Source organism: Brassica rapa, chromosome A05 (assembly GCF_000309985.2).
Source record: "Brassica rapa cultivar Chiifu-401-42 chromosome A05, CAAS_Brap_v3.01, whole genome shotgun sequence".
Classification (NCBI taxonomy): domain Eukaryota; kingdom Viridiplantae; phylum Streptophyta; class Magnoliopsida; order Brassicales; family Brassicaceae; genus Brassica; species Brassica rapa.
In genome coordinates this window covers 21,026,336-21,053,945 of record NC_024799.2, presented here as the reverse complement: position 1 = coordinate 21,053,945, position 27,610 = coordinate 21,026,336, and the positions used below count along the sequence as shown (strand labels likewise).

Below are 27,610 nucleotides of genomic sequence, written 5' to 3'. Positions count from 1 at the left end.
TTTGTTCTAGTTTGGTATTGTGTTCTAGCTTCCATTGTTTGGTAAAGATTGAGCATGATCTCCTTGTGGTTTAGGGGTTTTTTTTAAACTTTTTTGCACCTCTAAACTTTCAGAATGGCTGAAAAGCAAACTGGGTTGCATTAACTTGTAACCAAACATTCATTCCTTTGCAATGACATTTACAATTTAGCAAAAAAAAAATACAGAATACAATCCAATCCTAACAAAAATTAAATAGTAATTCTGAAGCAAATATGACGGCCAATAAATATGTGTGACATTTTGGCTGTTTTAAGATCTCATGATCATGTGATGGTGTAAAAATATAAGCCATATTATAGCTTTGTTATAAGCTTCTATAAAGTGTCTGTAAGGTGTGAACTTTAGGTATCAATTCAGCAATAGAAACAAATGTTGAAGAAACGCAATCTATTTTCACATTCCCAAACTCATTCCTCTTTTACCATTCTTCTCTGCATTACATGTCCATACCTATTTGTTTTATCTACTACACGTACAAAAGTTCTAGGAGAACCTTTAACGCTGTAACAATATCTAAAAAAATAAAATTACTACTCCATCCGTTTCAATATAGATAATGTTTTAGAAGAAATATTTTGTTTTACTTTACATGAAGTTTTAAGGTTAACTTTAATTTTATTGGAAAATGTTCAGTCAATTAGATTTTACCGTCTTTTTATAATTGGTTAAATGATTTAAAAACTATCTTTTAAAATATATTTTTTACTTAAATCTAACTTTCTTAATCTTTATGTACTAAGAAAAAACATCAAGTATTATAAAACGGAGAGAGTATTATTTTATTTATATGTTTGTATTTTAGTTTTCTTTAATCAGTTAGAATTTTAGTTAACTGACTCTTGGATATCAAATGAATAGTAAGTATCTAAAACCCTGTAAAACAAGAACTTTTCATTAGTCTCTTTTCTACTTTTTTGATTAACTCATTTATTTTTAAAGAGTAGGACCTTGGTTAGAAACCACCGTTAAAGATGCTCTAACTGTATATACAAACACAATTTATTGTTTTACACACACAAGAACACATACAAATATTCTAACTACGTACACAAACACAAATGTATGGTTTTATATTCATATTTTGTGTAAGTCCCAATATCTGCAGTTAATTTTTAACTGCAAAAGTCTACATATGTATAACTAGATATGGCTTCACATGTTTACAAGTAAGCATACAGGTGTGGTATTTCATTTATTTATTTGAAAATAAGAAACTGGTGGTGAGTGTATATGACGATGATGACGATCCGGGACGTAACAAAGGAGACAGGGTGGATAGAAAATGACAGTTGAATTTGCATGATCACATTTTGTAAAATCCAGGCAGCTTAACGTCGTCCAAATGGACTGATTGTGCTAAGATATTATCTGATTTGATACCAAACTGTAATTAAATTAATAAAACGCGATTGTTAAATGCTGGGACAGAGGCACGTGCAGCCAAGACTGTAAGTAAAGAAAGAAATGGTAAAAAAGCATCCCAACCGATTCATGCAATGATGAGATTTACCTTTTCTTGCTCCCTACGATTTGCTTCCCCCTCCTTCTTCAATTTGTACAATTATTTTCTTATTTTACAGTACCAACAAACTAAACGACAAAACATACGCAATAATTACAAATACAGTTTTCAATTGTCATAATCTTATTTTTTGAAAATTACTAATTGATTACGGTTAAACTTCATTTGGAAAATTACATACACAACATCAGTTAAGCTAATTTTGGTCTTATCTAAGGTCATCTCCAACCCAACTCCAAAACACTATTTTAGTGTGATTTTGACACTAAAATCATCGCCGCCTTCTAGCTCCGATAGGAATGCTTCGACCTCCTCCGCCGTCGGAATCTTGCTCACCTCCGGTGGTTTATTATCCCTCTTTAACGCCGACGATGATGATTCCGTCTCTGTTGTTTCTCCCAAAGCCTCGCTCACTGTATCCTGAACAAACATAACGAACAAACGGAAAATAAAATCAATGGAGATTTAACAAAGACGAGAAGAGCTACGGATTCAAGAAGCTTCACCTCCAGATCTGCACCAGAGGTTGGATTGTTCCTCACGGTTTCGTTCGATTCACTGCTGAAACAGTCGGAGCTGACGATAGAGCTTTTATCATCGTCGTCAGAGGTGACAGAGCATCTACCTTGCGTTGAAGCTACGGAAGGAGAGGGAATCGCGAGGACGACGGCATCGAGCTTCTTCTTCTTCTGGAGTGGGGAGACGCTTGTGCTTGAAGCTTCAAGCTCTCGCGATTCTCGCTTGCTGTTGAGATTTCTCTCGCTCATCTTCTCTCTCTGTGTGCGGACTTCTCTGCTTCTTTCTATTTTTGGTTCGCTTCTTATTAGAAAAAAGCAGAGGAGATTTTGGTGGGAGAGAGAGAAAGAAAGAGAGAGAGAGGAGAGTTGAAGGGTTCATGAGCCGTTGATTGTTTCAACGGATGAGATTTTTTATTCCTTCGCGAGGGGACGGAGTTTATGGTTGTAGTCCCCCGTTTCGAGTGTGACGGAGACTTGTAACGGCGCCGTTACGGAGTTTCGCTTTAAACGCTGTTGGGTTTCGGTTTCGAAACGCGCTCTCTTATATTTTGCCGTTTTTGGCTTCCTTTCAAAAACAATTAAAACGCAATCATGTTCTTTAGTTATGACGTTGTGGAAACGTAACAATAATCATTTTTTAGAAGAAAAAAATATTTAGTCTCGAACGATTTTTTTAAAAGGTCAAATATCACATGCACATAGAAGCTTTCTCAACCAAGCCAGTGCTTCAACGGATTCAAGGTTTTACCAGTATTTTCTTTCGGATTTTACCGTTTTTAATGTATTTTACCAAATTTTCAAAATAAAGTTCTCTTTAATAAAAATTCAAATTGAATTACATATTAGATCACCGGATTTACTAGTCGAACCGTGGGTTTAGGTCGATTTTAAAACACAGTTGCAGATATAAAATTCAAAGATCAAATAAGTATAACCTATTTATTGAGAAAATATTTCAAAACTCAAGCTCTCAATCTTTAAATTCTTATAAGCTATGTCATATATTGACATTTTCTCATGTAGAACTTATAAACTCATAATTCTATTAGATAACATATCTAGATAACTCCTAATTCTTATTTCTACTATTCGGTAGGATTAAGTCTATAACTTATATCTCAATTTTTTTTTCTCTAAACTTAATCCAACAGTAGAATGTGACCTTCAGTACCAGCCCATCCTGCATTTGACCCAATTGCGTATAAAACGTGCCTGCAATTTGCTTACCTACCACCCCGTTTTGAGCTTTAATAGGCCAGACCCGCGAGCAAGCTCTTTGTTTTTGCCATCTGACTATAACACGAGGATTCCATAATATAAATTTGAAAGTTAGTTTTTTTACCCCTCCTTCTTGTACACATCATCACCTTTTACATTACTAAAACCGGAGATAGGGATTGTCTATTATATATATATATATATATATATATATATGTATCTACTCATCTTCTTCTTTGATTGATCAGCACGGTTTAATAGAGAAATATATTATTGCAAGGTCCTCTCTACTCGTTTCCTTCTTGAATTGATCAGATTTTACGTACGTAAGTCGATCATATCTTCACTCACACTCTACTTGTCTCCTTCTTGAATTGATCAGAGTCAATCGTATCCCTACCCATCTTCTTCTTTGATTGATCATCTTTTACGTAAGCGAGAAAAATATCCTGATCATATCTCAAGGTCCTCACGACTCGTCTCTTTCTTGAATTGATCAGATTTTATGTAAGTCGATCATATCTTTACTCACTCTACTCGTCTCCTACTTGAACTGATGATATTTTACGTAAGTTGATCATATCCCCACTCATATTCTTCTTTAATTGATCAGCTTTTACAGCGAGAGAAAGGTCATGATCATATCTCAAGGTCCTCTCTACTCGTCTCCCTCTTGAATTGATCATCTTTTACATAAGTCAACCATATACTTTTTCTTTCAACAAAAACGCTGAGATGTGATTCTTTTCCAATTGATTCCATTGTTTAGTCCTAATTAATCGGGTTCATGTATATTTACAACAAATGGCAGAAGAGAGTTCGTCATCACCACTGTAAGTTTCGTTTCGCCAATTATTTTCTTCTTGTAACAAGATTTCTCAACTTGGCTAACCAATAAGTTTTATTAGGAAAGGAGAGGGTATTATGTTGTTCAAGTTTGATAACTTGATGAAAAGTTGGAGTAGATCAGTTTGGTGGAGAACATCTCAACAACAACAACAAGTTGAAACAATAATGCTACGACCTCTTCCTCCGATAAAGGAGCTAAATATGGCAGTATGAGCTACCACAAAGGGCTAGTGTGCATATTACGGGGAGAAACACCCATTGTCTTCAATCCAACACTAAGAAGAAGATCTATAGAGTTACTGCCATTTCTCCTCATTTTAGCGAGAAGGCTAGAACTCCTTATCGATTATTGATTGAAAAATCCAACTAACAATAACAATAACCGGATAATTATTTACGTTAGTCGGCCACTAACTTAAATAACCAACGATCATTAAAGATAACTGGATAATTTGTATACATTACATAAAGAAATATATGAATTGCATAGGGTGGACTGTGAATCTGATCACATAGTTAATGTGAACTTTTATCCGGCCAACAATTTCAATTATCATGATTTGTTAACAAACCCATATTATGTTTACTAGAACAAGTAAAATTTTAGCTGAAACTTCCAATTACATAATGAGTCTGTACGTTTTATTGAGTTAACTCAGTTAAACAATTTATGAACCAAATCCAACTCACCTAGTAAGCTCAATAAAACAATGTTTGAACCAAATTCACTATTTATGTGATCTTCTTGTGGATTTTATGTGATTCTACAACATTAAAAATATGTCAAATCTCAAATAGAAAAAGAAACTCATAAGAAACATTGGATTTATTGGAGAGTGACGAAGAAAAATCTGGGAAAAAAAAAGAAAGAGAAGATGATCGCGATGGAAAGAGAATAAAATAAAAATATTTTGAAAACCATCACCTAAAAACTTATACCGTTTTTCCAATTTGTTTAAATGATTAATAGAGTTAGTAAGGTCATTTTATCTCTAAACAGTTTGGGCTTTAACATGTTTTTGGCCATTTTTCAACATTTGCAAAATTTGATGTTATTGATGTATTTTATGTATTTTAGCGCCAATTGCTCAAATTGGAAATAGATTAGATTATCTTATATAAAAATACATAATCTTATTATTATTATTTTTTTGTCATCAACGTATACATAATCTTATAATTAACAAAATTTGATGAAATTTTATTTTAAAAAAAACAAATCCCACGCTTTTAAAATATAGTTTTTAAATTAAATCTAGAAACCTAAATTACTAAAAGCTACTTTGGTTGATTTAGCTAAAGTTTCTGTGTTTGACCTCCCCATTTTAAATATGGGCCGAAAGTTAAGCCAGTAAGAAGTCCAAAAGGCCCATGTCAAAATTCCAAGAGGCGTGGTCACGTCATGTGTCACCCTGAAGCCTCTGCTTGGTTCAGCGGGTTGCCTTATCGTCAATTATTTTCAGGAGACGAAAGGAATCAGCAATCAAAACCAATGTCAATTTTCTGAGTAAACCCATACCATGATTCTACCTTCACTCTTCTTCTTCTTCTAGGAGTCAGTCGTCCTCTGAAGCTGCGGTTCAGCAATGCCAGTGCTCTACACGTTTCCAGTTCTCCCTTCTTCTTCTCTGCTCCGCGGAATCTCCAATCGCGGCACCAGCATCATCCTACATCCCCCGGAGGTTCAGATCTCATGTTTTCTCGTCGCGCGTTCTGATCCCGGAGAATTCGACGGTTTTAGTTGCTCTTCGCGGCGGAGGAGGTTGAATGCTGGTGGTGGTGGTGGTGCACATGTCGTCGATAATGCTCCGTCTCGTACCTCTTCGCTCGCTGCATCTACATCTACAATCGAAATCCCGGTTACTTGTTACCAGGTATTATCGAAATCATTACTTAGGTTAAGTGGAATTCTAGTTGAAGTAGCTGTTCGTGGTAGTCAGTGTTGAGAAACTATTGATTTGGCTAAGTTAATTTTGCTGCTGTCAATGGAATTGAATCTTGTAGCTTATTGGAGTTTCTGAAAAGGCTGAGAAAGACGAAGTCGTTAAGTCGGTGCTGAATTTGAAGAAAGCTGATGCTGAAGAAGGATATACAATGGAAGCTGCTGCAGCTCGCCAGGTTCAAGTCCTATACAGAGTTTGATTCTGTTTCAAGTGCTTCATAGGATCTGACCATTTTTCATTATATGAAAGCTTTCGTCTCTTTAATGTGCTAGGATCTTCTCATGGATGTTAGGGATAAACTTCTTTTTGAACCAGAGTATGCTGGTAACCTTAAAGAAAATATTTCTCCTAAATCTCCTCTTAGAATCCCATGGGCTTGGTTGCCTGCTGCTCTCTGCCTTCTTCAAGAGGTATTACTACTGATTATGTCCCTGCAGATGTCTTGTACCTCTATCTTTCTGCATTGTTTTTTTTTCATTTCTATCGGTACCTTACCTCGTTTAAATGCAAATTTGCTACGAGATTTAAGAGGGATTTTGATGATTTCCCTCTCAAGTTTTGTGCCTTTTTGAGCTTAAGATATAAAGGATTTTGGATAGGAGATAAACCGGTGATGTGAGCTACTATGCTTCAGGTTGGAGAAGAAAAATTGGTGCTGGATATTGGCCGGTCTGTTCTCAGGCACCTTGATTCGAAGCCATATATTCATGATATATTTTTGTCTATGGCACTTGCTGAGGTAAGATCAGTAAACCAGGGATGGAAACTAGTTACCAGTTTTCACTAACTTTCTGCTTTTCTTTTATGTTATGGTTGGGTTTTTTTTTTTCCATGAAGTGCGCGGTCGCCAAGGATGCTTTCGAGGCGAACAAAGTCTCTCAAGGATTTGAAGCTCTTGCTCGTGCTCAGTCTTTTCTGAAGAGTAAAGTTACTCTTGGGAAACTTGCATTGTTATCTCAGGTAATAGCTGCCTTGCATCAGGGCTGATTAGGCTTCTTGTGTTTACCTTTAGTTCTGTCACTTGCTTAGCATGCCTTATCTAGTAATGATAAGGAGCTTCATATGTAAGCTCGCTCGTATAATCTAAAAGCAAAATCTACCACTTTTTTAAGTGATTTAAGTTGAAAATTTTAGATAGAAGAGTCCTTGGAGGAGCTTGCAGCACCATGCACATTAGATCTACTGGGCCTACCTCCCTTGCCGGAAAATGCGGAGAGGAGACGAGGTGCAGTTGCAGCGCTACGTGAACTTCTGAGACAAGGCCTTGATGTTGAAGCTTCCTGTCAAATTCAAGACTGGCCATGCTTTTTGAGCCAGGCAATTAGCAGGCTACTGGCCACAGAGATTGTTGATCTCCTTCCATGGGATACCTTGGCCATTACACGGAAAAATAAAAAATCACTTGAATCCCACAATCAAAGAGTAGTAATTGATTTTAATTGTTTCTACATGGTGTTGGTTGCTCATATCGCTGTTGGATTTTCAGTCAAGCAAACTGATAAGGTATGTAACTCTTTTCTATCGTTTGATAAATTTTAACTAATTGGTCCATTTTTCTAGTCTGTTCGTTTATAAAGTATAACATTCAGTATGTTTGTGTAGATTAATAAAGCAAAATCTATATGCGAATGTCTAATAGCATCAGAAGGTGTTGATCTGAAATTTGAGGAAGCTTTTTGCTCATTTCTTCTAAACCAGGTTCTTTTTCCCTTTCCAATGTGTCGTTGCATCTTAAGCTCTTCAAATTTACTTAAATCACCTGCTCCGCAAGATCCATGTCTTGTACATTTAATTAAGTACTACTGGACCTACATGTTGGATAACACAGGGTTCCGAGGCTGAGGCCCTTGAAAAACTTAAGCAGCTGGATTCAAATTCAGACTCTGCGGTTCGTAATTCGATCTTGGGGAAAGAGTTGAGAACTACTTCTGCAACACCATCGTTGGTAAACCTGATGTCTTTTACCGAGAATTTTGTGTCTGTATGTTGCTAGGAGTGCGGACGTAATTATTCCCTGGCTGATGGTTCTCCCTGATATAAATGGCATGATCAACTTAATGAAATATGAATTGTGCTATGTCCCAAGCATTGACTGAAACAATGAAAATAGAGATGTGGAGTGTGCAGTAGTAAAATTCATAGAATCTGCTTTAACAGCATTGCGTATGGCTGCCTTCAGTTTCCATTTAGTTGACATAAGCTTTTTTTATGAAAAAGAGATCATGGGTAATTCCTTTGATTGATTCATTCAGTTTAACTTTTTGCTATATATTGCATACGCTTTTGTATATCTATATCGTGTTTAGCTGTAATTTTCTTTAATAAAAGTTGATATTGACCTTTTACGTACTACCTAATAAAATTAACCAGGAAGCGTGGCTAAAGGATTCAGTGCTTGCCAACTTTCCAGACACAAGGGGTTGTTCGCCATCTTTGGTAAGAACCAGATCACTGAATGATTCTGTAAACCAGTTCTATATTTAAGCAGAAGCATATTTATACGTACAACTTTATGCAGGCCAACTTTTTCCGGGCTGAAAAAAAATATCCAGAGAACAAGAAAATGGGGTCACCGCCAATTATTAATCACAAGACGAACCAAAGACCGATTTCCTCTATGCAGTTCATGAACTCGTCACAACATCTTTATACAGCTGTCGAGCAATTGGCACCAACAAATCTGCAGAGCCCAGTAGCATCAACAAAGAATATTGATGAAAGCGGTGCCAGTAGGCCATCGGTTCAACTGAAAAGGAACCTTGGTTTACAGCAAAATAAAATATGGAATGGTTGGCTCTCTCAGAGCAGTTTGATCCAAAGGGTATCTGTTGCTGCTTTATTAGGTTGTACCGTGTTCTTCTCTCTAAAGCTAACAGGCATTAGGTCTGGTAGATTACAGAGCCTGCCTACATGGGGTTCTGCAAAGCCGCACTTGGAATCAGATTCTGGGAATTTCAGAAGAAACCTTGCTTCTGTGAACAGAAAGGGTGTCGTGGGCAACATCAAAACACTCTTGGACATGTTGAAGAGGCATCATGGGGAACATTCGGATGCCTTGTATCTAAAAAGCTCTGGTCTATCGGCTACATTGTCTCATCCCACCTCGGAAGTTCACAAAAGACCAATGCTTACAGAAGACGCCGAAGAGCTTGTGAGACAGTGGGAAAATATTAAAGCTGAAGCTCTTGGACCTACACATCAAGTTTATAGCCTTCCTGAAGTCCTTGACGAAGCCATGCTTATCCAGGTCACTGATTCTCCACATTTAATCTGTTTCTGTGCTTAATTGATTTAGTTTCAGTGATCTGGTTAAACGTCAATCGTTGAGTACAAATCAATCAATAGTTCGACTAGGTCCAGAATAAGATCTAGAAAATTGATATTTTACGGTTAAGTTACATTTTGAACACGTAGTAAGACTGGGATGAAACAAAAACAGTGCTGCATAGACCGGAGATTGAACCTTGACCTCTAGGTTAGAAAGAGCTTGCTTGGCCACTAGGGCAAGTTTTGGATCATTATTTTTAACCTTTTCTAACGTAAAGATTCATCAGAGTCTACGTTGCAAATGTCTGTCAGGGTATGCTCATTTGTTCTTATTTCGGGTAATGTGGACTTTGCAGTGGCAAACGTTGGCGCAAACAGCAAAAGCTAAGTCGTGTTATTGGAGATTCGTTTTGCTTAATCTTGAGATTTTGCAAGCACACATATCCACAGATGGTAGTGTTGCTGGTGAGACTGCCGAGATCGAGGCCCTTCTTGAAGAAGCAGCAGAACTAGTTGACGAGTCTCAGCCCAAAAACGCAAAATATTACAGGTAAAAACACTTGCTTCACTTTTGGACTGAGTGCGTATATTCACTGATGCTTGCGTTTCGTATATTTTGTGTAGCACTTACAAGATCCGCTATACTCTGAAGAAGCAAGAAGATGGATCGTGGAGATTCTGCCAAAGCGATATCCAAATACAGAAATGACACGACCTTCCTAGAAACAAAGCACAGTATATCGCAGAATGATGTTTGATCTAACTAAAGTTGTAGCATCAAACTATAGGAACACGAGTTCCTTCTAGCCTTTGTTCTGGTTTAGCTAACTATGTAGGAAAATCTTTAAAGGTTTGTTTTTTATTCGTTAGTAATCCAAACTCGGAAGTGTCTTTGTAGATTCTTTTGATTTGGATGATATGTTTGTGGATAGCCACCCTTTGGAATTTTCTGTAAAGCGTCACCTCACCAAGTTCATTTAAAAAGCTTTAAAAAATACAGAATCTAATTGTAAATTACGTAGGACTAAAATGGTATTTATGAAACTCATGAGTCATGACCAGTTAACGTATTACATCGTGCTTAGTGCTTAAACATGCACTGTTTAGACCTTGAGAATATCTATACTATTATTTGCGAAGTAAATTTTTAGAATCGAGCTCTCACGTAAAAAGTTAGAGTGGTTAATATCGTTTATACCTTTAATGAATAAAATATATAACTAAGTTAAAAAATCAAAACGAAATTTTAATTTATTTGATTAGATAATTGATTAAAATTAATAATAGTAAATATTATCCAAAATCTGAAAATATATTTTAAAACGAGATAATTTATGTATATTTGTATTGTTGTCTGAAAAAATCATTTGGTAAAAAGTTAGAAGCATGAATTATATATAAAAAGTTAAAAACATGAATTATATAACTAAATATTAATAAAAAAAATCGAGCTCTCACGTTAAAAGTTAGAGTGGTTAATATCGTTTATACCCTTATTATTTGCGAAGTAAATTTTTAGAATCGAGCTCTCACGTTAAAAATTAGAGTGATTAATATCGTTTATACCCTTAATGAATAAAATGTATAACTAAGTTAAAAAATCAAAACGAAATTTTAATTTATTTGATTAGATAATTGATTAAAATTAATAATAGTAAGATTTATCCAAAATCTGAAAATATATTTTAAAACGAGATAATTTATGTATATTTGTTTTGTTATCTGAAAAAATCATTTGGTAAAAAGTTAGAAGCATGAATTATATATAAAAAGTTAAAAACATGAATTATATAACTAAATATTAATCAAATAAAATTGTTAATTATATAACTAAAATAAAATATTGAATTATCCAAAATCTAAAAATATAATTAAAAAAAGATAATTTCTACATATATATTGTATTGTTATCTAAAAAAATATTTTAGTAAAAAGTTAAAACGTAAATTATATAATTAAATATTAATCATCAAATAAATTATTTGCGAAGTAAATTTTTGGAATCAAGCTCTCACGTTAAAAGTTAGAGTGGTTAATATCGTTTATACCCTTAATGAATAAAATGTATAACTAAATTAAAAAATAAAAACGAAATTTTAATTTATTTGATTAGATAATTGATTAAAATTAATAATAGTAAGAATTATCCAAAATCTGAAAATATAATTTTAAAAGAAGATAATTTCTGTATATATTGTATTGTTATATGAAAAAGTCTTTTAGTAAAAAGTTAAAAACATGAATTATATATAAAAAGTTAAAAACATGAATTATATAACTAAATATTAATCAAATAAAATTCTTAATTATATAACTAAAATAAAATATTGAATTATCCAAAATCTAAAAATATAATTAAAAAACAGATAATTTCTATATATATATTATATTGTTATCTGAAAAAGTATTTTAGTAAAAAGTTAAAACGTAAATTATATTATTAAATAATAATCAAAATTTTTTAATTTATAATTAAAAATAAAATATTAAGTTATTTTAAGATTTATTTTAGTATAATGAATATAGTGTACAAAAAAAATTTCAAAAATTATGAAAATGTTTAAGCCCGCATCGCGGGCAAAACACCTAGTTATCATGAATTCTGGTAATAAATTGAAATTCGTGATACGTATAAAAAATATGAAAAATCGTGGTTGTACATATAGATGTAATTATCGTTAGTTCTTTTTGGTTTAAGGTTTTGTAATTTTTATTAAATAAAATTATATATTAATAAACAATTATTTTTGTTTGTTTAGTTTAAAGTAAAAAAACAAATTATTATTAGCTGATATACTTATAAGAAAAATTTAGTGATGTTTAGTGTAAAATTTTTTTATTATTAAATAATTATATATTGATAAATATTTTTCTTATGTCGTTTGACTGGATAATTATATAAAATTTCTAGATAGAGAGAGAGACAGGGAAAGAGGTTCCCGACACGGCAAATCCAAAACCGTGACTCACTTTTGCTTTCGATTCTCTCTCTCTCTCTCTCTCCGCAATCACCAACTTTCTCCCTCATCATCATCATCCTCCTCCAAATCCCCCGCGAACTCGAAAAACCCTAAATTTCCATAAAATCCCAAAATTAGACTCCTCTTCGAATCGATTCTCTGATCGGCAGGGGGGGGGGGAACACGATGTTTCCATGGAACTTCGCGGAGGCTGCTTTCTCGAGGTGGGCCGTGAAGAGGGTCGTCAAATTCTTATTGAAGAAGAAACTCGGCAAATTCATACTCGGCGATATCGACCTCGATCAGCTCGATATCCAGCTTAGGGATGGCACAATCCAGCTCTCCGATCTCGCTATCAACGTTGACTATTTCAATGACAAGGTTTATCTCTCAATTGATGCTCTAAGTTATCGAATTGATGGCAGTTTTACTTGTCGTTAGACTTATAGATTCATCAAAGGTTTACACTTTTTGATTGTTTTGGTGTTTGATTCCAGTTTGATGCTCCGCTGCTCATAAAGGAAGGTTCGATTGGTTCTTTGTTAGTTAAGATGCCTTGGAAGACTAATGGTTGTCAAGTTGAGCTCGACGAGGTCGAGCTTGTTCTTGCACCACGTTTGGAGAGTACTGCATCTTCGAATGAACCCAGCACCTCCTCCTCATCCACCAGAGATGATTCACGTATTGGACTAGGAACTCATGAGAGTGAGATGTTGGTGAACGCTGCTAAGTCTGCCTCTGTTGATGTCCATGAAGGAGTTAAGACTGTTGCGAAGATAGTTAAATGGTTTCTTACGAGCTTCCATATCAAAGTTAAGAATTTGATCATAGCGTTTGATCCTGATTTTGGCGAAGAACGGAATAAAGCTGGTGGTCCGCGGCCAAAATTGGTGCTTAGAATGGCGGAGATAGAGTGTGGCATTTCAGAGGAGAGAGTTTCGACTAGTGAAGTGTCCCCTGATAGTTTCCTCGGTATTAATCGACTGAGAAACTGTGTGAAGTTTCAAGGAGCAGCTGTAGAGCTTTTACATATGGGTGATGATGATGATGATGATGATGGCGACATGTCAAATGATGTGATCATGACAGGCGAAGGAGGTGGCTTTTCAGGGAGTGTGAATTTGAGTATACCTTGGAAGAATGGTTCCTTAGACATTCGCAAAGTGGATGCTGATATTTCTATTGATCCTGTTGAAGTGCGGTTTCAACCTTCTACAATTGGATGGTTTTTGCGGTTGTGGAAGAATTTCAGTAGTTTCGGATCAGACTGTTGTCCTTCAGTTTCGCATTCTGATTCATCGTTGGGCTCACCTGCGGTACCTACTAATGTAATGGTAACGCCTCCAGCTACGTCATCCTTGTCGGGTGGACAAGAAGGCGAGCCGGATATTACACCTGAGTTACAGTTTATATCAGATTGGTTTCCGTCTTCCTTCAGTAAGAAAGAAGAGGATGGAGAAGTAGATATTGGTGCAAGGTATAAAACGATGTCTCTAGCATTTTGATTTTCACAGTCTTTCAAAGATATTGCATCCTTTGCTTGACTTGTATCTTCATCTTTTGTTACAATCTGGACACGATTATATCTTTAGTTTGTTTTTTAAATGAGTTCTCTTAACCGTGTTATATCTTCTTGTTCCTTACAGTGTGGACCAGTTCTTTGAATGTTTTGATGCAATGAGGAGTTACCAATCAGCTTTTGGAAGCCAAGGAATGTGGAATTGGACATCCTCTGTCTTCACAGCTATCAATGCGGCATCTAGCCTTGCTTCTGGGTCTTTGCTTCTTCCTTCTGGTAATATTCTTTTCCTGAATTATGTTTAAATGTGATCTTTCTGAAACGGTTTTTTGGTAATCATATTATAATCTTAGTTTCTTTTTCTGTTTATTCTTTCCATGCCATCAAGCTTTGATTTACATGTGCATGTAATAAACTCTCTGCAATATCTGTAGCTTTTATTTACATAGGCCTGCATCGTTTCCTGTTCATATACTTTGTACTCTACTAATCAGTTCTTCTTCATGTGCAACTATTCTCATCAATATGCAGAACAGAAGCACGTTGAAACTAGTTGTAAGGTATCCTTTGCTGGAGTTTCGGTGGTACTGTTTTTCCAAGATGAAAACGTTTGGAAGGATGTTTCCACGGGGATTCACTACTTAGGCGCAGAACTCAGAGATATTTCTGTGTCTTTTCAGGTAATTACTTTGATGAACTGTGTTTCCTCCCTCATTAGTATCTGTGCAAGTTACTTAAAACATTCGATAATTCAACAGGTATCCCCTCAGAATATGAGGTTAGAAGCAGAAGTGAACAGCGTGGAGATCGCTGATTATTATCAAGCTGGAAATGTTGTTGGCACCGCTAATTCTGAATATCAGAGTGGTTTGATTAAGGATTTACAAGCCAAAGTTCAGAGTACACTTCCTCCCTCTGCCTGGTCTGATATGAATGCTGCTTCCGAAAAATCAAGCGAGATAGTTTCTGATGGCTTCCTATTTCGTAACAAGGGTTCTGCAGTCAAGACATTGTTAGTTATAGCTGCAGGGGGGAGTGGATTTCAGTTTACTGTCAATTTCCAATCATCCAAAGCCAACCTTAGAGGATCAAACTCATTCTCGCTGAGTTTGCCACCTACCACACTCTGGTTGAACCTTCATTCAGTAGAAATGTTGGTAAATCTCTTCAACGATGTGTCAGAATCTATCCCCGTAACTAGTCATGAAAGGAATCAGGTTGCATCCTCTTCTAAATCAGAAAGATTGCGAGGTAGCGTGTCAATCGGGAATGCTCGAGCGATTTTGTGCTTCCCCATTTCAGAAGGGTTGTGTAGCTCGCTTGGCGAACATTTTATTGTAGTCGACTTATCTTCCTCTCTACCTTCTGACAAGGAAAGGTGTAAGGAAGGAAGTCCAGGGGAGAAGTACTTTACATCGGCTGCTCGCTCCATATGCTTCAGTGTTGGAGATGTTAGCATTTATATGGTCACTTCTGACCATAAAGATTCTGAATCAGGGGGTGAATTCTCTGCATATAGTATTTTACTTGCCAACAATAGAACTAGTCACCAACTTTCAACTATTGGTATGTTTTGGCAAGATGAAACTATCATTAGCCCTTGGTTAGTGGAGAGAGCTAAGATGCTGGCTACGCAGGAAGAATCTATTCAAACAGATAAATCTAGGAGGAACGGCCTTGAGTTTGCTGCTGTTGCTACTGCCAAAGATCAAGAAGACATCTACTCTCGAACCAGGAAAGAGATATTTTTGGCTTCTTCATTCTGCCTCTACGTTCATTTGCTTCCACTTACCATCCGGTTAGATAGTTGGCAATACAGCAAGTTATGTAATCTCATAGATCAGGCAAAAAATTGGCTATCACGTATGGTAGCCAATACAAGTGAGAAACAAGAGGAACGTGCCTTTAAGAAAATAGAGGAATCTGTTGTGTGTCAAGCGTGTCTGGTTGTGGAATGTGATTCTGTTGACATCTTCGTTAGGCCAGAACCTCGAATGGACATTAAAAATCAACTTCAGATTGAGCTTCCAGGATCATGGATTCAGTTAAACCTGAACGTTCAAAAATTAAATCTTATGTCTGTCTCAAATCTTGGCAGTATCTCTGGTGCTGATTTATTTTGGTTAGCCCATGGGGAAGGCACCCTATGGGGCTCTGTCACCGGTCTACATGATCAAGAGCTGCAATTAATCTCGTGTAGCAACTCTGCCATCAAGCGCGGTAATGGAGGAGGTTCAAATGCATTATCGTCAAGGTTGGCTGGCTTAGATATTCTGAACTTACATGAGCCTGGGGCCTGTTACGATTATTTAGCAATATCTGTCAGGGGCTGTACGATTTCTGCCGTAGGGGGACGCCTGGATTGGATAGATGTGGCTTCTTCTTTTTTCACTTCTCAAGTTGAGACAAATTCTGAAGAGAGAAACTCCAGCTCATCTAGTAGCTCCTCGTTTACTCTTAATTTGGTTGATGTTGGTATAAGCTATGAGCCCCACCACGAGAATACAGATCATTTACATCAATCAAGTGATCCGTGGGTGGCCTGTCTGGTAGCGGCATCTTCTTTTAGCCTTTCAAAGACAAGTCTGGTTGATTCCATAAGAAATGACTACAGAATCAGGATTCAAGATCTTGGGCTTCTTCTGTCCTTGGATTTAGACCTTAGAAGACTTGATGGAACGTACAGTTCAGCGAATCTTCATAAGACTGGCTATGTTAAAGTTGCTACCGAAGCGCTAATTGAAGCAACTCTAAGGACAAACTCTGAAAGTGGTCTTCTCTGGGAGTTAGAGTGTTCAAAATCTCACTTATTAATTGAAACTTGCAGTGACACAACCTCCGGTTTGATTCGCTTGGCCACGCAGCTCCAACAGTTGTTTGCTCCTGATTTGGAGGAATCAGCTGTGCACTTGCAGACTCGATGGGACAACATTCAGCAAGCGAATGCTAGGAATGGTTTTGACATCAGCGATACACTCGGTAGCTCTGGTTCAAGTGGAGAAATTAAAAACCTAAGATTTGGTTCCGAAACTGAAACAGGAATCATTGGTTTGATGGGCGAAATAAATGAAGATGCTTTCCAATTTGATGTCAATCCTAGTAGTCAGTCCGACTCTTTCGAATCTCAGAATAACTATATGTCCCCTTATGGGCATGCACCTAACTGGGTACCTGCTACTCCTGAGGAACCACCTTCTAATCAGTTCATTGGTGAGTCATCGTCCAGATTGAAACCAGAAAGCAGCCAAATATTCCTTGAAAGAGATGGCCTACCTGAAATTATTGAAGACTATTGTTTTTCTGAGTTCCATCCCTTGTCAGAGGTACCTCAAGAAGGGGATTCATCTGGGAGACAAGTGTTTCTTGAGACTGATTTGAGTAGAGGAAACTCTGGGTGGTATGATGACACTTCCATAAGAATTTTAGAAGACCATGTGTCAGAAGCAACTGAGGAAGATCATGAGGAACATATGCTGGATGGAGAGTTTTCATCTTTTGGCCTGATGTCTCATTCTACAGTAACAGCTAATGGACGCGTAATTCTGAAAAACATCGACATCAAATGGAGGATTTACTCTGGCTCTGATTGGCATGATTCTGGAAAGAAAAGTGAAGTTCATAAAAGTATAGTGGGCCGGGATACAAGTTCTTGCCTTGAGCTGGAACTATCTGGGGTGCAGTGCCTATATGATACCTTCCCAATTGGTGGAACATGCACTTCTAAGCTATGCCTCATGGTCCAAGATTTTTATCTTTATGATAGAAGCAAAGATGCACCGTGGAGATTGGTAATTGATATTTTTCACCTTTAAATGTCATAAGATTGGTTATACTAAAAGTAACTGAGTAGATAATTGAACTTGTTGTCATGATTCATAGGTGCTTGGATATTACAACTCAAAAGATCACCCAAGAGATTCGTCTGCAAATGCAATCAAGTTGGAATTAAAAGCTGTCAGACCTGACCCTGACACGCCACTTGAGGAAAACCGGTATGCTTTTTTTATTATTATTATTCGACGGTGTTATTCTTACCTTTTTATGTCCAAGTCTTAGTAAACTTGAACTACGTTATTTCTGCTACTTGGATCTTTTTCCCTTAAATAGATTTTGGTGTTACATTACAACTTATATGGACCTTCTATTTATGGCTTAAATACTAGTGACCGCCTATGTGAACCCTTTATTTCGTTTAACTCCTCAACTGCTTCCTGCCAGGTTACGTGTTGCTTTACTCCCTATACTGTTGCATCTTCATCAAAGTCAACTGGATTTTCTCATCGGCTTTTTTGGAGCTAACAACCTAGAAAAGCCTGTAGTTTCCGTCGGAGACTCAGGTGGTTCAGCGTTGTCGGTTTCTGTTAACGGACATAATATCATAGAAGAAGCGCTTCTTCCATATTTTCAGGTTAATAAAGTTTCTTTCTTCCTGTAAGCCAATATGATGGTAGAGGAGAAATATTCACGCATTACCTTTCTAGGACGTGTATAAAATATGTATAGGGATAGGGTGTGTTTTCATGCTCGATACTAATCATGTTAATGTCTCCAAAAATAAACTTATGTTGTCTCTCAGCTAAAGTAAAGATATATTTGTGTTTTCATTTTCTGAGGAAATATGTTTCTATGAGGTTGATTTTGTTAAAATGATCTGACTAGGGAAATTTACTTGCAGAAATTCGACATATGGCCTGTTACTGTTCGAGTTGACTACAGTCCACATCATGTTGATCTAGCAGCACTAACTGGAGGGAAATATGCAGAGCTAGTGAACCTTGTTCCCTGGAAGGTAAGGAACACAAATTTTCAGCTTGTGTATTCAAACTTTTTTTTTCAGCTTCGTTTACTCATAGAGGAACATATGTAGGGTATTGAACTAAAGCTCAAACATGTGCATGCTGCTGGAATCTACGGCTGGGGTAATGTATGCGAGACTGTAGTGGGAGAGTGGTTGGAAGATATATCTCAAAATCAGGTTCATTTCTCATAGCATTAATAATCATCCGTTTTATGGGTTCAGACTCGCAAGGTTTCCGTTCACAAAGAGAAAAAACAGAAAGGCTAACAAGCTTTTTAATGTTCTGTAACTGTATTTTTAGATTCATCAACTGTTGAAGGGTATCCCAACAGTAAGATCACTTTCTGCTCTTTATGCTGCTGCTACGAAGCTGGTCTCTTCACCTGTTCAAAGTTACAGAAAAGATCGAAGGCTAGTAAAGGGAGTCCAAAGAGGTAAGGCGTGAAATTAAAGTCCTTGTTTTCCCTTTACTTTTCTATTACCTGAAAGTAAGCTATCTATGGTGCTCTTTGTGTTATCATATATGGTTTTAACTGTTAAAAGACCACTTGCAAAAGTGGAACTGGTCATAAATGGTTTATTGTGCCAATCTCACTCCACTAGAACAAGGGTTAATAATTATTACTACTAGCCCTAATAAATAACTTCAACCTTATGTGTTTGGTTCATCCAGGAATTTCGACTTTGTGTGTTTACTATGGTACGTGTGACTGATCTGAAATTATCAATTATCAGGTACTATTGCGTTTCTCAGAAGCATCTCACTGGAAGCCGTTGGACTTGGTGTTCACTTGGCAGCCGGGGCTCATGATATTTTGTTGAGAGCAGAATATATATTAGCAAGTGCACCATCATCGCCACAGCACCAAGGCAAAACGAAGACGAATGTTAGACATAACCAGCCTAGAAACGCTAAGCAAGGCATGCGTCAGGTGAGTGTAAAAGATTAGTACATGTCTTGAGTTTCTGCTCAAATGATCCCTCTTCCGCTTCTGAATCAGATGTTTACATTTATAGGCATGCGAGAACATCGGTGATGGAATAGGCAAGACGGCTTCTGCATTAGTCCGCACACCTTTAAAAAAGTATCAACGTGGAGACGGAGCTGGATCAACATTTGTAACAGTTGTTCAGGGAGTTCCAACAGCTGCTATAGCACCTGCTTCAGCTTGTGTTAGGGCGGTACATAGCGCTCTTGTTGGCATCAGAAATAGGTCTGTTTATATTCAACTCTTTTTGTGAAACAAATGTTATTTTACAGAGTACTAAAGAGTCTTTGGGGATTTTTCAGTCTTGATCCTGAACATAAAAAGGAATCAATGGAGAAGTACTTAGGACCAGATAAGCAAAGGAAACAAGACCAACATAGATAAAGCCAAGGTAAATTTTAGGCCATTCTTAGATTGTTATTGCAGTTGCGGTAATATTCATCTAGCGGATTGAGAAACATTTACTGCTCGTGTTTCTAATATGTTTGCTACAGATTATTATCCATGTTGGTGTCAGGTCCCTTCTACATATAGCATGTAAGTACACTAAACCGGTTTAGGTGTTCTCAATTCCTATAGACCTCGAAAATAAACAATTTGCTAATTGTATGGACTTTTTTGGTTCGATAATTTCAGCAGTGTTTCATTTTCTTGCAGGTGTATAGGTTTTGAATAGAGTGAAGTGCAGAACCATTCTTTTTCCCCTCCAAAACTCATAGAGATGGGATAATTTTGGTAAAAAAGTTATAGAATCATTCAGTTTGTCTCTGTACATAAACAAAGTTCGATCTTGCACCATTGTAAATATATATATATACCCCTCCCCACAAGGTTTGCCAAATGAGTGAAAGTGTAGTGTTTTCTATGTATATTATTGTCCAAAAGAAATTTATTTTCTGACAGTTTCTTTTTCGTAATTTTCTGTTTTCAAGATTTAAATTAATTAATTAAATAAGATAACAGCGACTGTGGCTTGACTGAATCAGACGTCTAGATGATTGTTTTGGAAACGTGGTCAAACATGGTCCCCTAAACAGAATTCACAGAATTCAGTACTTATTTCGTTTCAGTCTAGATGACCTTCTAGTTTTTTTTACACCAACTTAAAAATAAATTAATAAAGGTGTATTGAACTAATGATTGTAGAATGCTTTGGTGGATTTTACAATTATTGGGATTTATAAGCTTTAAATCCACGAATTCCAGATTCAACACAGAAGGTCAAAAAATTGATTTCTCCACATTTTCCAATAAGAATATACAGATTATGCTAACCAAGAAAACAAGCATAAGTTATATTATATAAAATGCACAAACATACATACGAACAAGCTTGCGTTCATATCTTTTACATCTCAAACCATACTTTATCACACAAAAACGTATTGATATCGTTCACAGTCACCAATTTCTCAGATCATTGTTTTGGTCGAATGCTAATACGAACAAGCTTATGTCATATCATATACAACTCAAAGCATACTTACTCAATCAAAATCAGCAGCACATGATAACAGAACGTTAGAAACAGTGAAACTGAGACGTACGAACAATTGATATCAGAGAAAAGAAGAAAAATTGAATATAAAAAATCTGGAATATTTTTGCAGTTTTCTAAACGTACGAGTTCTTTTCTTTTCAAAAATCTCATCAAATAACATATGTAGAGGTGAGATTTGGCTATACCTATTTTTAAGTAAAAAAACAAGTGTAAAGTCTTCTGAAATTCCTTTTTTAACAAACTCTTGAAAAAAAAATTGTTTTGAATAACAGTAGATTTGATTTAGGTTTTACAAATTACTGTTTGAATGACAGAAGATTTCAAGTGATTTTTAATAACTATACACAAATTCTATATTCAACAACAGAAGATTTGAAGATGTATTTAGAAATCACTAGTTGAATAACATAAGATTTTAAAGAAAACTCAAATCATTCTAAAATCATTAGTTCATTAATACACCCCCCCCCCTAAATGTTCAGTTTCATTCTTATTTAATTATAAAAATTATGTTGATTTAATTTTTCTTAATTTATGTAGAAAAAAAAATTAGTCACATAATTTGCATTGAAATTCTAAAACAATACTTATTTTGTAACAAAAAAATTTATTATATAACAACACTTTAGATTAGTAATTTATAGTCAGTATATGTTGCTGACGGAAAAAAAAGAAAAAGATTAGTAATTTATTGACAATGTTATTTTTACTCTTATGAAAGGACCTCGTAGACTTGTTTTGTAAGTAGAATCTATGTTGTTGAAGGTAGTATTATTTTCACGCTGGTAATTACTATTTGGATTCTTCTTAAAAGATAAAATGGACAGAGTTGCATGGATTATTGATTATTCATCAAAATATGACTGTTCAGAATGATGTAGTCAGACATGAATCATCATAAGACAGGTATAATTGTTGACTATAAAATCGTTTTGTAATATTTCTCATAATTTGTAATAGCATAATTAATCATCGACAAGAAAAAAGATTATTGATTATTCAGATGGAAACATATGTATCAAATTACCGAATCAAAATAGATCAGATCCAATTGAATAGTTGATTATGCGGACAAAACGGATCAAATAACAAATATCTCTAAAAATTCAGAAATTTGTTCCGTGCATACTCCTACTTTCCGAGACTTGCTGATTAATACATCAACTATGTAACTTGTGACAGAAATCGATCGGGATAGTTGATAGTCCGGTTAAATGGTAAATGTTAGAGAAGAGAGTATAAAATACTAAACCAATTGCATACGAATTGCTTATTTATAATGAAGATACGATCACAGGTCAGAATAACGGGGAAACTACATTATAATAGGAGATAAGTCGAGAACTCAATGAAAAACAAGAACAATAAAAAATCGGAAATAAATTATTTTGTCATTAGCATTAGAAGTCTAGTTCGTCGTAATTAGCTAAATGTTTTAGGAGCCCATCGTTCAGTCATCAGATTCCAATATACTCGCAAGACAATTCTGCATAATGAACATACATAAAGAAGATTATGCATACAATATTAGTAAATATGGAACATTATTACCATTTAGATATATACAACATGGAGACTTAGACTAATTATGTTACCTGAGATTTGTGGGGAAGGTGGAAGTTGTTGTTGTTCTTGGAGTGAATTTTCTTGGGCTTACTTAGACCTAGTTTCCACCAATTACGAGATCCCTTTGAGTTCGTACGGTCTGAATCTTGAACGCTTAGCTCTTCTCTAAGTGTGGTCACTTTTCGCTGATGAGTCTTCTCCAATGGCAACAAAACTCCACCAAAGAAGATCTCATCAGCCGCAGAAATAAAACCGTAGTTTTCGACATTGAATTTGAAATCAGACGAAACAGGAGCTTCCTTGTACTTCATCTGATCCTTTCTTGATGAAATTGTCTGATGAAGCGTCAGATGATCACTGTCTGCAAAATCATTGGAGAATGAAATTCTTGCGTCTACAAAGGATGGATACATTGCGTCTTGTTCTACAGTATTAGCCATCTCTCTCTGACTTTCTGGTAAGTATGTGTTTCTTTTAATGTGCAGTCTATGGGATCTTCATGCATCCACATGTTTTGCATTTTATAGATATGAGACGTGGTGGGCATCCATGTGGATTTCTCCTTTATTTTTGTAACCTAATATTAAACTTTTAAACCTAGTTTTTATACAGTACTGAGTTATACGGATTCAATGAACTAAAGATATTTAATTTTATAATTTTGACTCTTCATTGTGGATAACAAATAGTCAATGAACTACGACATCTTTACACTTACTTTATGGACATATATATTAATTGAAGCATTAATGCGCCGTAAATATGGTATAAATTTAGGGGGTAAATAAGGTATCGATAATAAGAACAGCATTAGTGGAGAATTTTTCAAAATCAACTTCTTAACCTTTTTATATTAAGTGAAATTTCTTTGGTCTAGTGATTTAACTAAAAGTTCAATAGAGATTGATCCGCACATCCACGCGTATATTAGTTCTTACATTTTTATATATTAATATTTGTTTTTTATAATTAGTGTCATATATTCTAGATATATCATAATATAACTAATTGTATTTAAAAGACGTTGACCGAATCAGATAATATAGTTATTTTTGATACAAATATCTGAACCCGTTTCTCATACATATGTTATTTAGATATTTTATGTTAATATACATCAAAATAGAACTCATCTAAACACAAAAAGACTTAACTCAAAACTCACATATAAATTTATAATATTCGAGTGGAGTCTAATTTCAAAAGAAAAAAATGATATCCGAAAAGAATAACTCATACCTAAATTGATAGTCAATGTTCATGCCTAACTAATTTTATAAATTAATAAAATGACTATTTCTATGTGTTTGGCTAAATTAAGTGAAATAGAAAGAGTTTTTTTATTCAGTAAATAATTATATAGAGTGAGAAATCAAGTGACAATAAATGTAATACATTTTTCAAGTAATTATTTTATTCACAAAAAATATCTTTAAATTATGTTTTTGGCTAAGTATTTTTCCACCGATTGAAACTAAAAAATAGTAAAACAAACTAAACTGAACAATTAACCATATGCAAAACTAAGTTATTATATTTTTGATTTGAAAACTAAAATAAAAATATGCACCATTATTATTATTTTAATATAATTAATGATGTGATGTATTGTTAAGGTAATAAAATTAATAAAAAATTTAAACTGAGTGAAATATGAAAAAAAAATTAATGTACTTATATTAGTGAAATTACTAAAATGACATCATACTTTTTTTATACTACTATCAATGTTTTCAAACAATTCTATTTTATATTTTCATTCATATTTTCAAATAATTCAAATATGTACTCTAGTTTTAAAAATATAGATTAATGTTTTTACAGCATGAGATCTAAGGTTCAAACCTCAGAAAATATAATTTATGGAACATTATGGAGAAAATGGTTAGAAAAATCTTCAGCATAGTAGAAGGCGTATCATCGAACATGGATCTTAGGGCGGGTCGGAGTGGCGATGTCAGACATGTTTTCTCATTAAGTGGTAAAATTGTCGACCGCATAGAATCGTCTATTTAATATTTCTCATAGTTCTAGTAACATAATTAACCAGAAAGTGAAAAATATATATATTAATATATCAATATTTTAAAACTTTATTAATAAAATTAATTTTAGTGTTTAAGGATAATTATACCAATATGAAAAGGATACTAATTAGCAGAGCATGAGTAGTCAGCATTTCTTTTTTTGGTTTCTGAGCAAAAACAAAATAATTAAATATTGCAAAAAAAGAGAGAAAAAGTAGAAAAGATGAGAATCGTTTCTTTGGGAAGGCACTCTCAACAATTCATGAGAGATTATTGTACCATGTGTTCTTCTTTAATTTATAAACCACATTAAAAATTAATACAAAATTAAATTAAATGAAATACTATTACAATAATGGTTAGAGACTCACTTTATGAAATGACCCATTGCTGAATGAGGTTCTCAAATTATGTTGAAAGTTCTTCTCATTTTTCTATAATTATACCCTCTTTTTAAATTTTTATTTCTTAATAATATTTTGAGTGTGAGACACCCATGAAAAACCATTTGATATGGGTGCCCAAACACTCTAATTTTGTTTATATTCATTTTAAAAACAAAAACAAAATGACCTACCAAAATTCAGTAGTACTATATTTTTCATCTGACTATGTGTTTTTACATTTATTTAAAAATTTGAAACTAAAAATGATGTTGTTTACGTAACTATCAATAATGGTCTGCAGACTTCAGCACACTAAACTCATTATAAACTTGAATCAAGTATCTACATTTTCTTTAATCCAAGTATGGTGGTAGTAGTTCTTTAGCCAAACATATCTATTTTGTAAGAAAAGGTTATATTACTACATCAATATAAATTGTTAAATATTTTTCAATATAAATTCAGTTATATATTTTAAAATTTTGTGATATATATATTCTTCATTTTGACTATTTTATCCTCTTTTGCTAATAATACTAATGAATCATTCAAATTGGAACTACAACATATAACTATTTATCCTATATCAGAAAATATATTATATTTGTGAAGCAAAAAACTCAGATAAGAAGAAAAAAAAATAATTATAAAAACTCATGACATGGGTATCATCAAAAGTTTTATTTAAAAAAATAGATCTGAATTCAATGCAGATTAAATTGTGAAATCTAAGATCGTAACCAAAAAAATTCAACAATTATTTTTGCCGAGAATTCTTCCTTCAATTTTGTATAGATATAGATCTATAGATGCATTGCATATATCAGTTTAGTAATTTAATTTGCATGAATTTCTGTTGTCTCTTACGCTTTGTTCGATCTAAATGAATGGCACTTGTTAACCGACAAACGTCCATCTTGTCCGCATCGGTTTCTCATAATTATTATCTTAGAAATACTATTAGTATTTTTATCAATCGCTAATCCGCAAGTGTTAAGCCATTTGCTTGTTTTATATAAAGAAATGTTTGCATTTTCTTATTCATAAGATAAGTTTCGCTTTAACTATCTGCAGCTACACAAACTTGTAAATATTATGCACTCTAAAGTCGAGTGTGAACATATGTCTATAGTCTATTTTTCTCTCATATATATGTTTTTCAATTCATTTAGTCATGTACATAAATGTAAAATTGAAAATTACTAATAAATCAACAAAGATGAGCTACATTTAAGAATTATAACAAAAAAATATTCTTGGTAGGATATATTGATACTACCATTAATACTTTAACAAAACATTCAAAACAAAACAAATATAATTATATTTCTCTCAAATTAATGAACAGATTCATACATGTTAATATGTAATTACTCAATAATACTTAGTTACAGACAAACAGATGAATCAATCAAGGAGACAGAGTACTGTAGCACCAAATGAGCCATGTGAGTCTGAGCTGTAAATGTTCGACTGATCAAAAACCCCAAAAACAGAAAACAATATCTTTTAAAAAAAGAGGTAAAATCTATATTTTTGGATTCAGACTTTAGGGTTTGACTAAAACTGTGGTAACCTTTGTCTTAATGTGACCCTCACGTGCTTCAGTTCCAGTCCTAATGGAATTTCCCCACGTTTCTTCAACTAGGGTTTTAACGTGTGGCGCTTTAGACCAAACCAAGCTCGTTCGGCTTACGTAACTATTTATGTGCAAACCATTCATTTATCCAAAGTATAAATGCCATGTTCCCTTGAGTGCAATTTCGTATCCAGCAAGTTTTTCGGATCGAGTTTTTTCAAGTGATAATGTGTTAAACTCCCATCTCATTGACTACTAACAGTAACTAGACATTATCGATAATCAAACCTAGATACATTATCATATTTTGCATTTTCTTAAATAGTCTGAATTTACCAAATTGCATTAAGTATATTGTTTTCATATTAAAAGTAGAGTTTTTGATTATTAAAAATGGCGCAAAGCATGGTAAGGGAATCTAGACACATAGATAGCATCATAGGACTTTTGTGGTGGATAAGTAAGCTGTATCTAAAGTTTATTTTGGCTGTCTTCTTGTCTCCAGTTTACTCTACACCTTCTGTCTTCTTCCTCTTACTTAAGTCTCTGCCTTTCTTGTGTTATTCACTTAAACAAAATAAAACAGCTTTTTACCACACTACTTTTTATTTCTTAAAACAGAAGTACTTCACAAACAAAAAGACAAACAAACAAGTCCAATTATTGTCACCATTTTTTATCGGCGTTCACCCTTTTATGTAAAACTGAACACAATAATGCAAAGAAATAATAATCGACTTGTATTTCAAAAAGAGATGAGTAGATTTGTCTACTCAAGAAAGACCAATATCTCTGATGAATGTAACCGATCCAATTCTATCAGCCTTTGCCAAAGACGGGGCATTTCAAGGACCGATTCTAAATAGCTAGCGACTTTTCGAAGCTTTGGCTTGCTTTGGTTCAATCATTCGATCATGGTCTCATGG

General features: G+C 34.5%; 4 protein-coding genes across 6 annotated transcripts; 2 read left to right on the top strand and 2 right to left on the bottom strand.

Moving 5' to 3' along the window:
• Positions 1-1,807: 1,807 nt before the first annotated feature.
• Positions 1,808-2,331, bottom strand: LOC103869489 (cyclin-dependent kinase inhibitor 6). The gene is made up of 2 exons (XM_009147576.3): positions 2,071-2,331; positions 1,808-1,984 (listed from the first exon to the last, which is right to left on the bottom strand). Exons 1-2 carry the CDS (start codon positions 2,329-2,331, stop codon positions 1,808-1,810), a joined length of 438 nt encoding a protein of 145 aa, XP_009145824.2.
• Positions 2,332-5,347: 3,016 nt separating this feature from the next.
• On the top strand, positions 5,348-10,361 carry LOC103869488 (plastid division protein CDP1, chloroplastic). 2 transcript variants are annotated; one of them, XM_033291272.1, is made up of 13 exons: positions 5,348-6,023; positions 6,154-6,267; positions 6,365-6,502; positions 6,727-6,831; positions 6,930-7,052; positions 7,227-7,595; positions 7,695-7,790; positions 7,921-8,037; positions 8,463-8,528; positions 8,611-9,339; positions 9,716-9,909; positions 9,984-10,071; positions 10,116-10,361. In XM_033291272.1, exons 1-12 carry the CDS (start codon positions 5,736-5,738, stop codon positions 10,066-10,068), a joined length of 2,424 nt encoding a protein of 807 aa, XP_033147163.1. In that variant the 5' UTR covers positions 5,348-5,735; the 3' UTR covers positions 10,069-10,071; positions 10,116-10,361. The 2 variants fall into 2 exon arrangements, with proteins under 2 accessions (XP_033147163.1, XP_009145823.1); XM_009147575.3 differs by having other exon boundaries at positions 5,363-6,023; positions 9,984-10,309.
• Positions 10,362-12,258: 1,897 nt separating this feature from the next.
• Positions 12,259-20,542, top strand: LOC103869487 (autophagy-related protein 2). 2 transcript variants are annotated; one of them, XM_009147574.3, is made up of 15 exons: positions 12,259-12,700; positions 12,817-13,796; positions 13,966-14,114; positions 14,370-14,518; positions 14,597-17,626; positions 17,718-17,830; positions 18,057-18,246; positions 18,514-18,627; positions 18,706-18,813; positions 18,938-19,070; positions 19,372-19,568; positions 19,654-19,850; positions 19,928-20,016; positions 20,120-20,162; positions 20,265-20,542. In XM_009147574.3, exons 1-13 carry the CDS (start codon positions 12,506-12,508, stop codon positions 20,007-20,009), a joined length of 5,637 nt encoding a protein of 1,878 aa, XP_009145822.1. In that variant the 5' UTR covers positions 12,259-12,505; the 3' UTR covers positions 20,010-20,016; positions 20,120-20,162; positions 20,265-20,542. The 2 variants fall into 2 exon arrangements, with proteins under 2 accessions (XP_009145822.1, XP_009145821.1); XM_009147573.3 differs by having other exon boundaries at positions 12,260-12,700; positions 20,283-20,542.
• A 1,828-nt stretch (positions 20,543-22,370) lies between these two features.
• On the bottom strand, positions 22,371-27,429 carry LOC103869486. The gene is made up of 2 exons (XM_009147572.2): positions 22,722-27,429; positions 22,371-22,612 (listed from the first exon to the last, which is right to left on the bottom strand). The coding sequence occupies exons 1-2, from the start codon at positions 23,130-23,132 to the stop codon at positions 22,577-22,579; spliced, it is 447 nt and encodes a 148-aa protein (XP_009145820.1). The 5' UTR covers positions 23,133-27,429; the 3' UTR covers positions 22,371-22,576.
• Between the last annotated feature and the right edge of the window lie 181 nt (positions 27,430-27,610).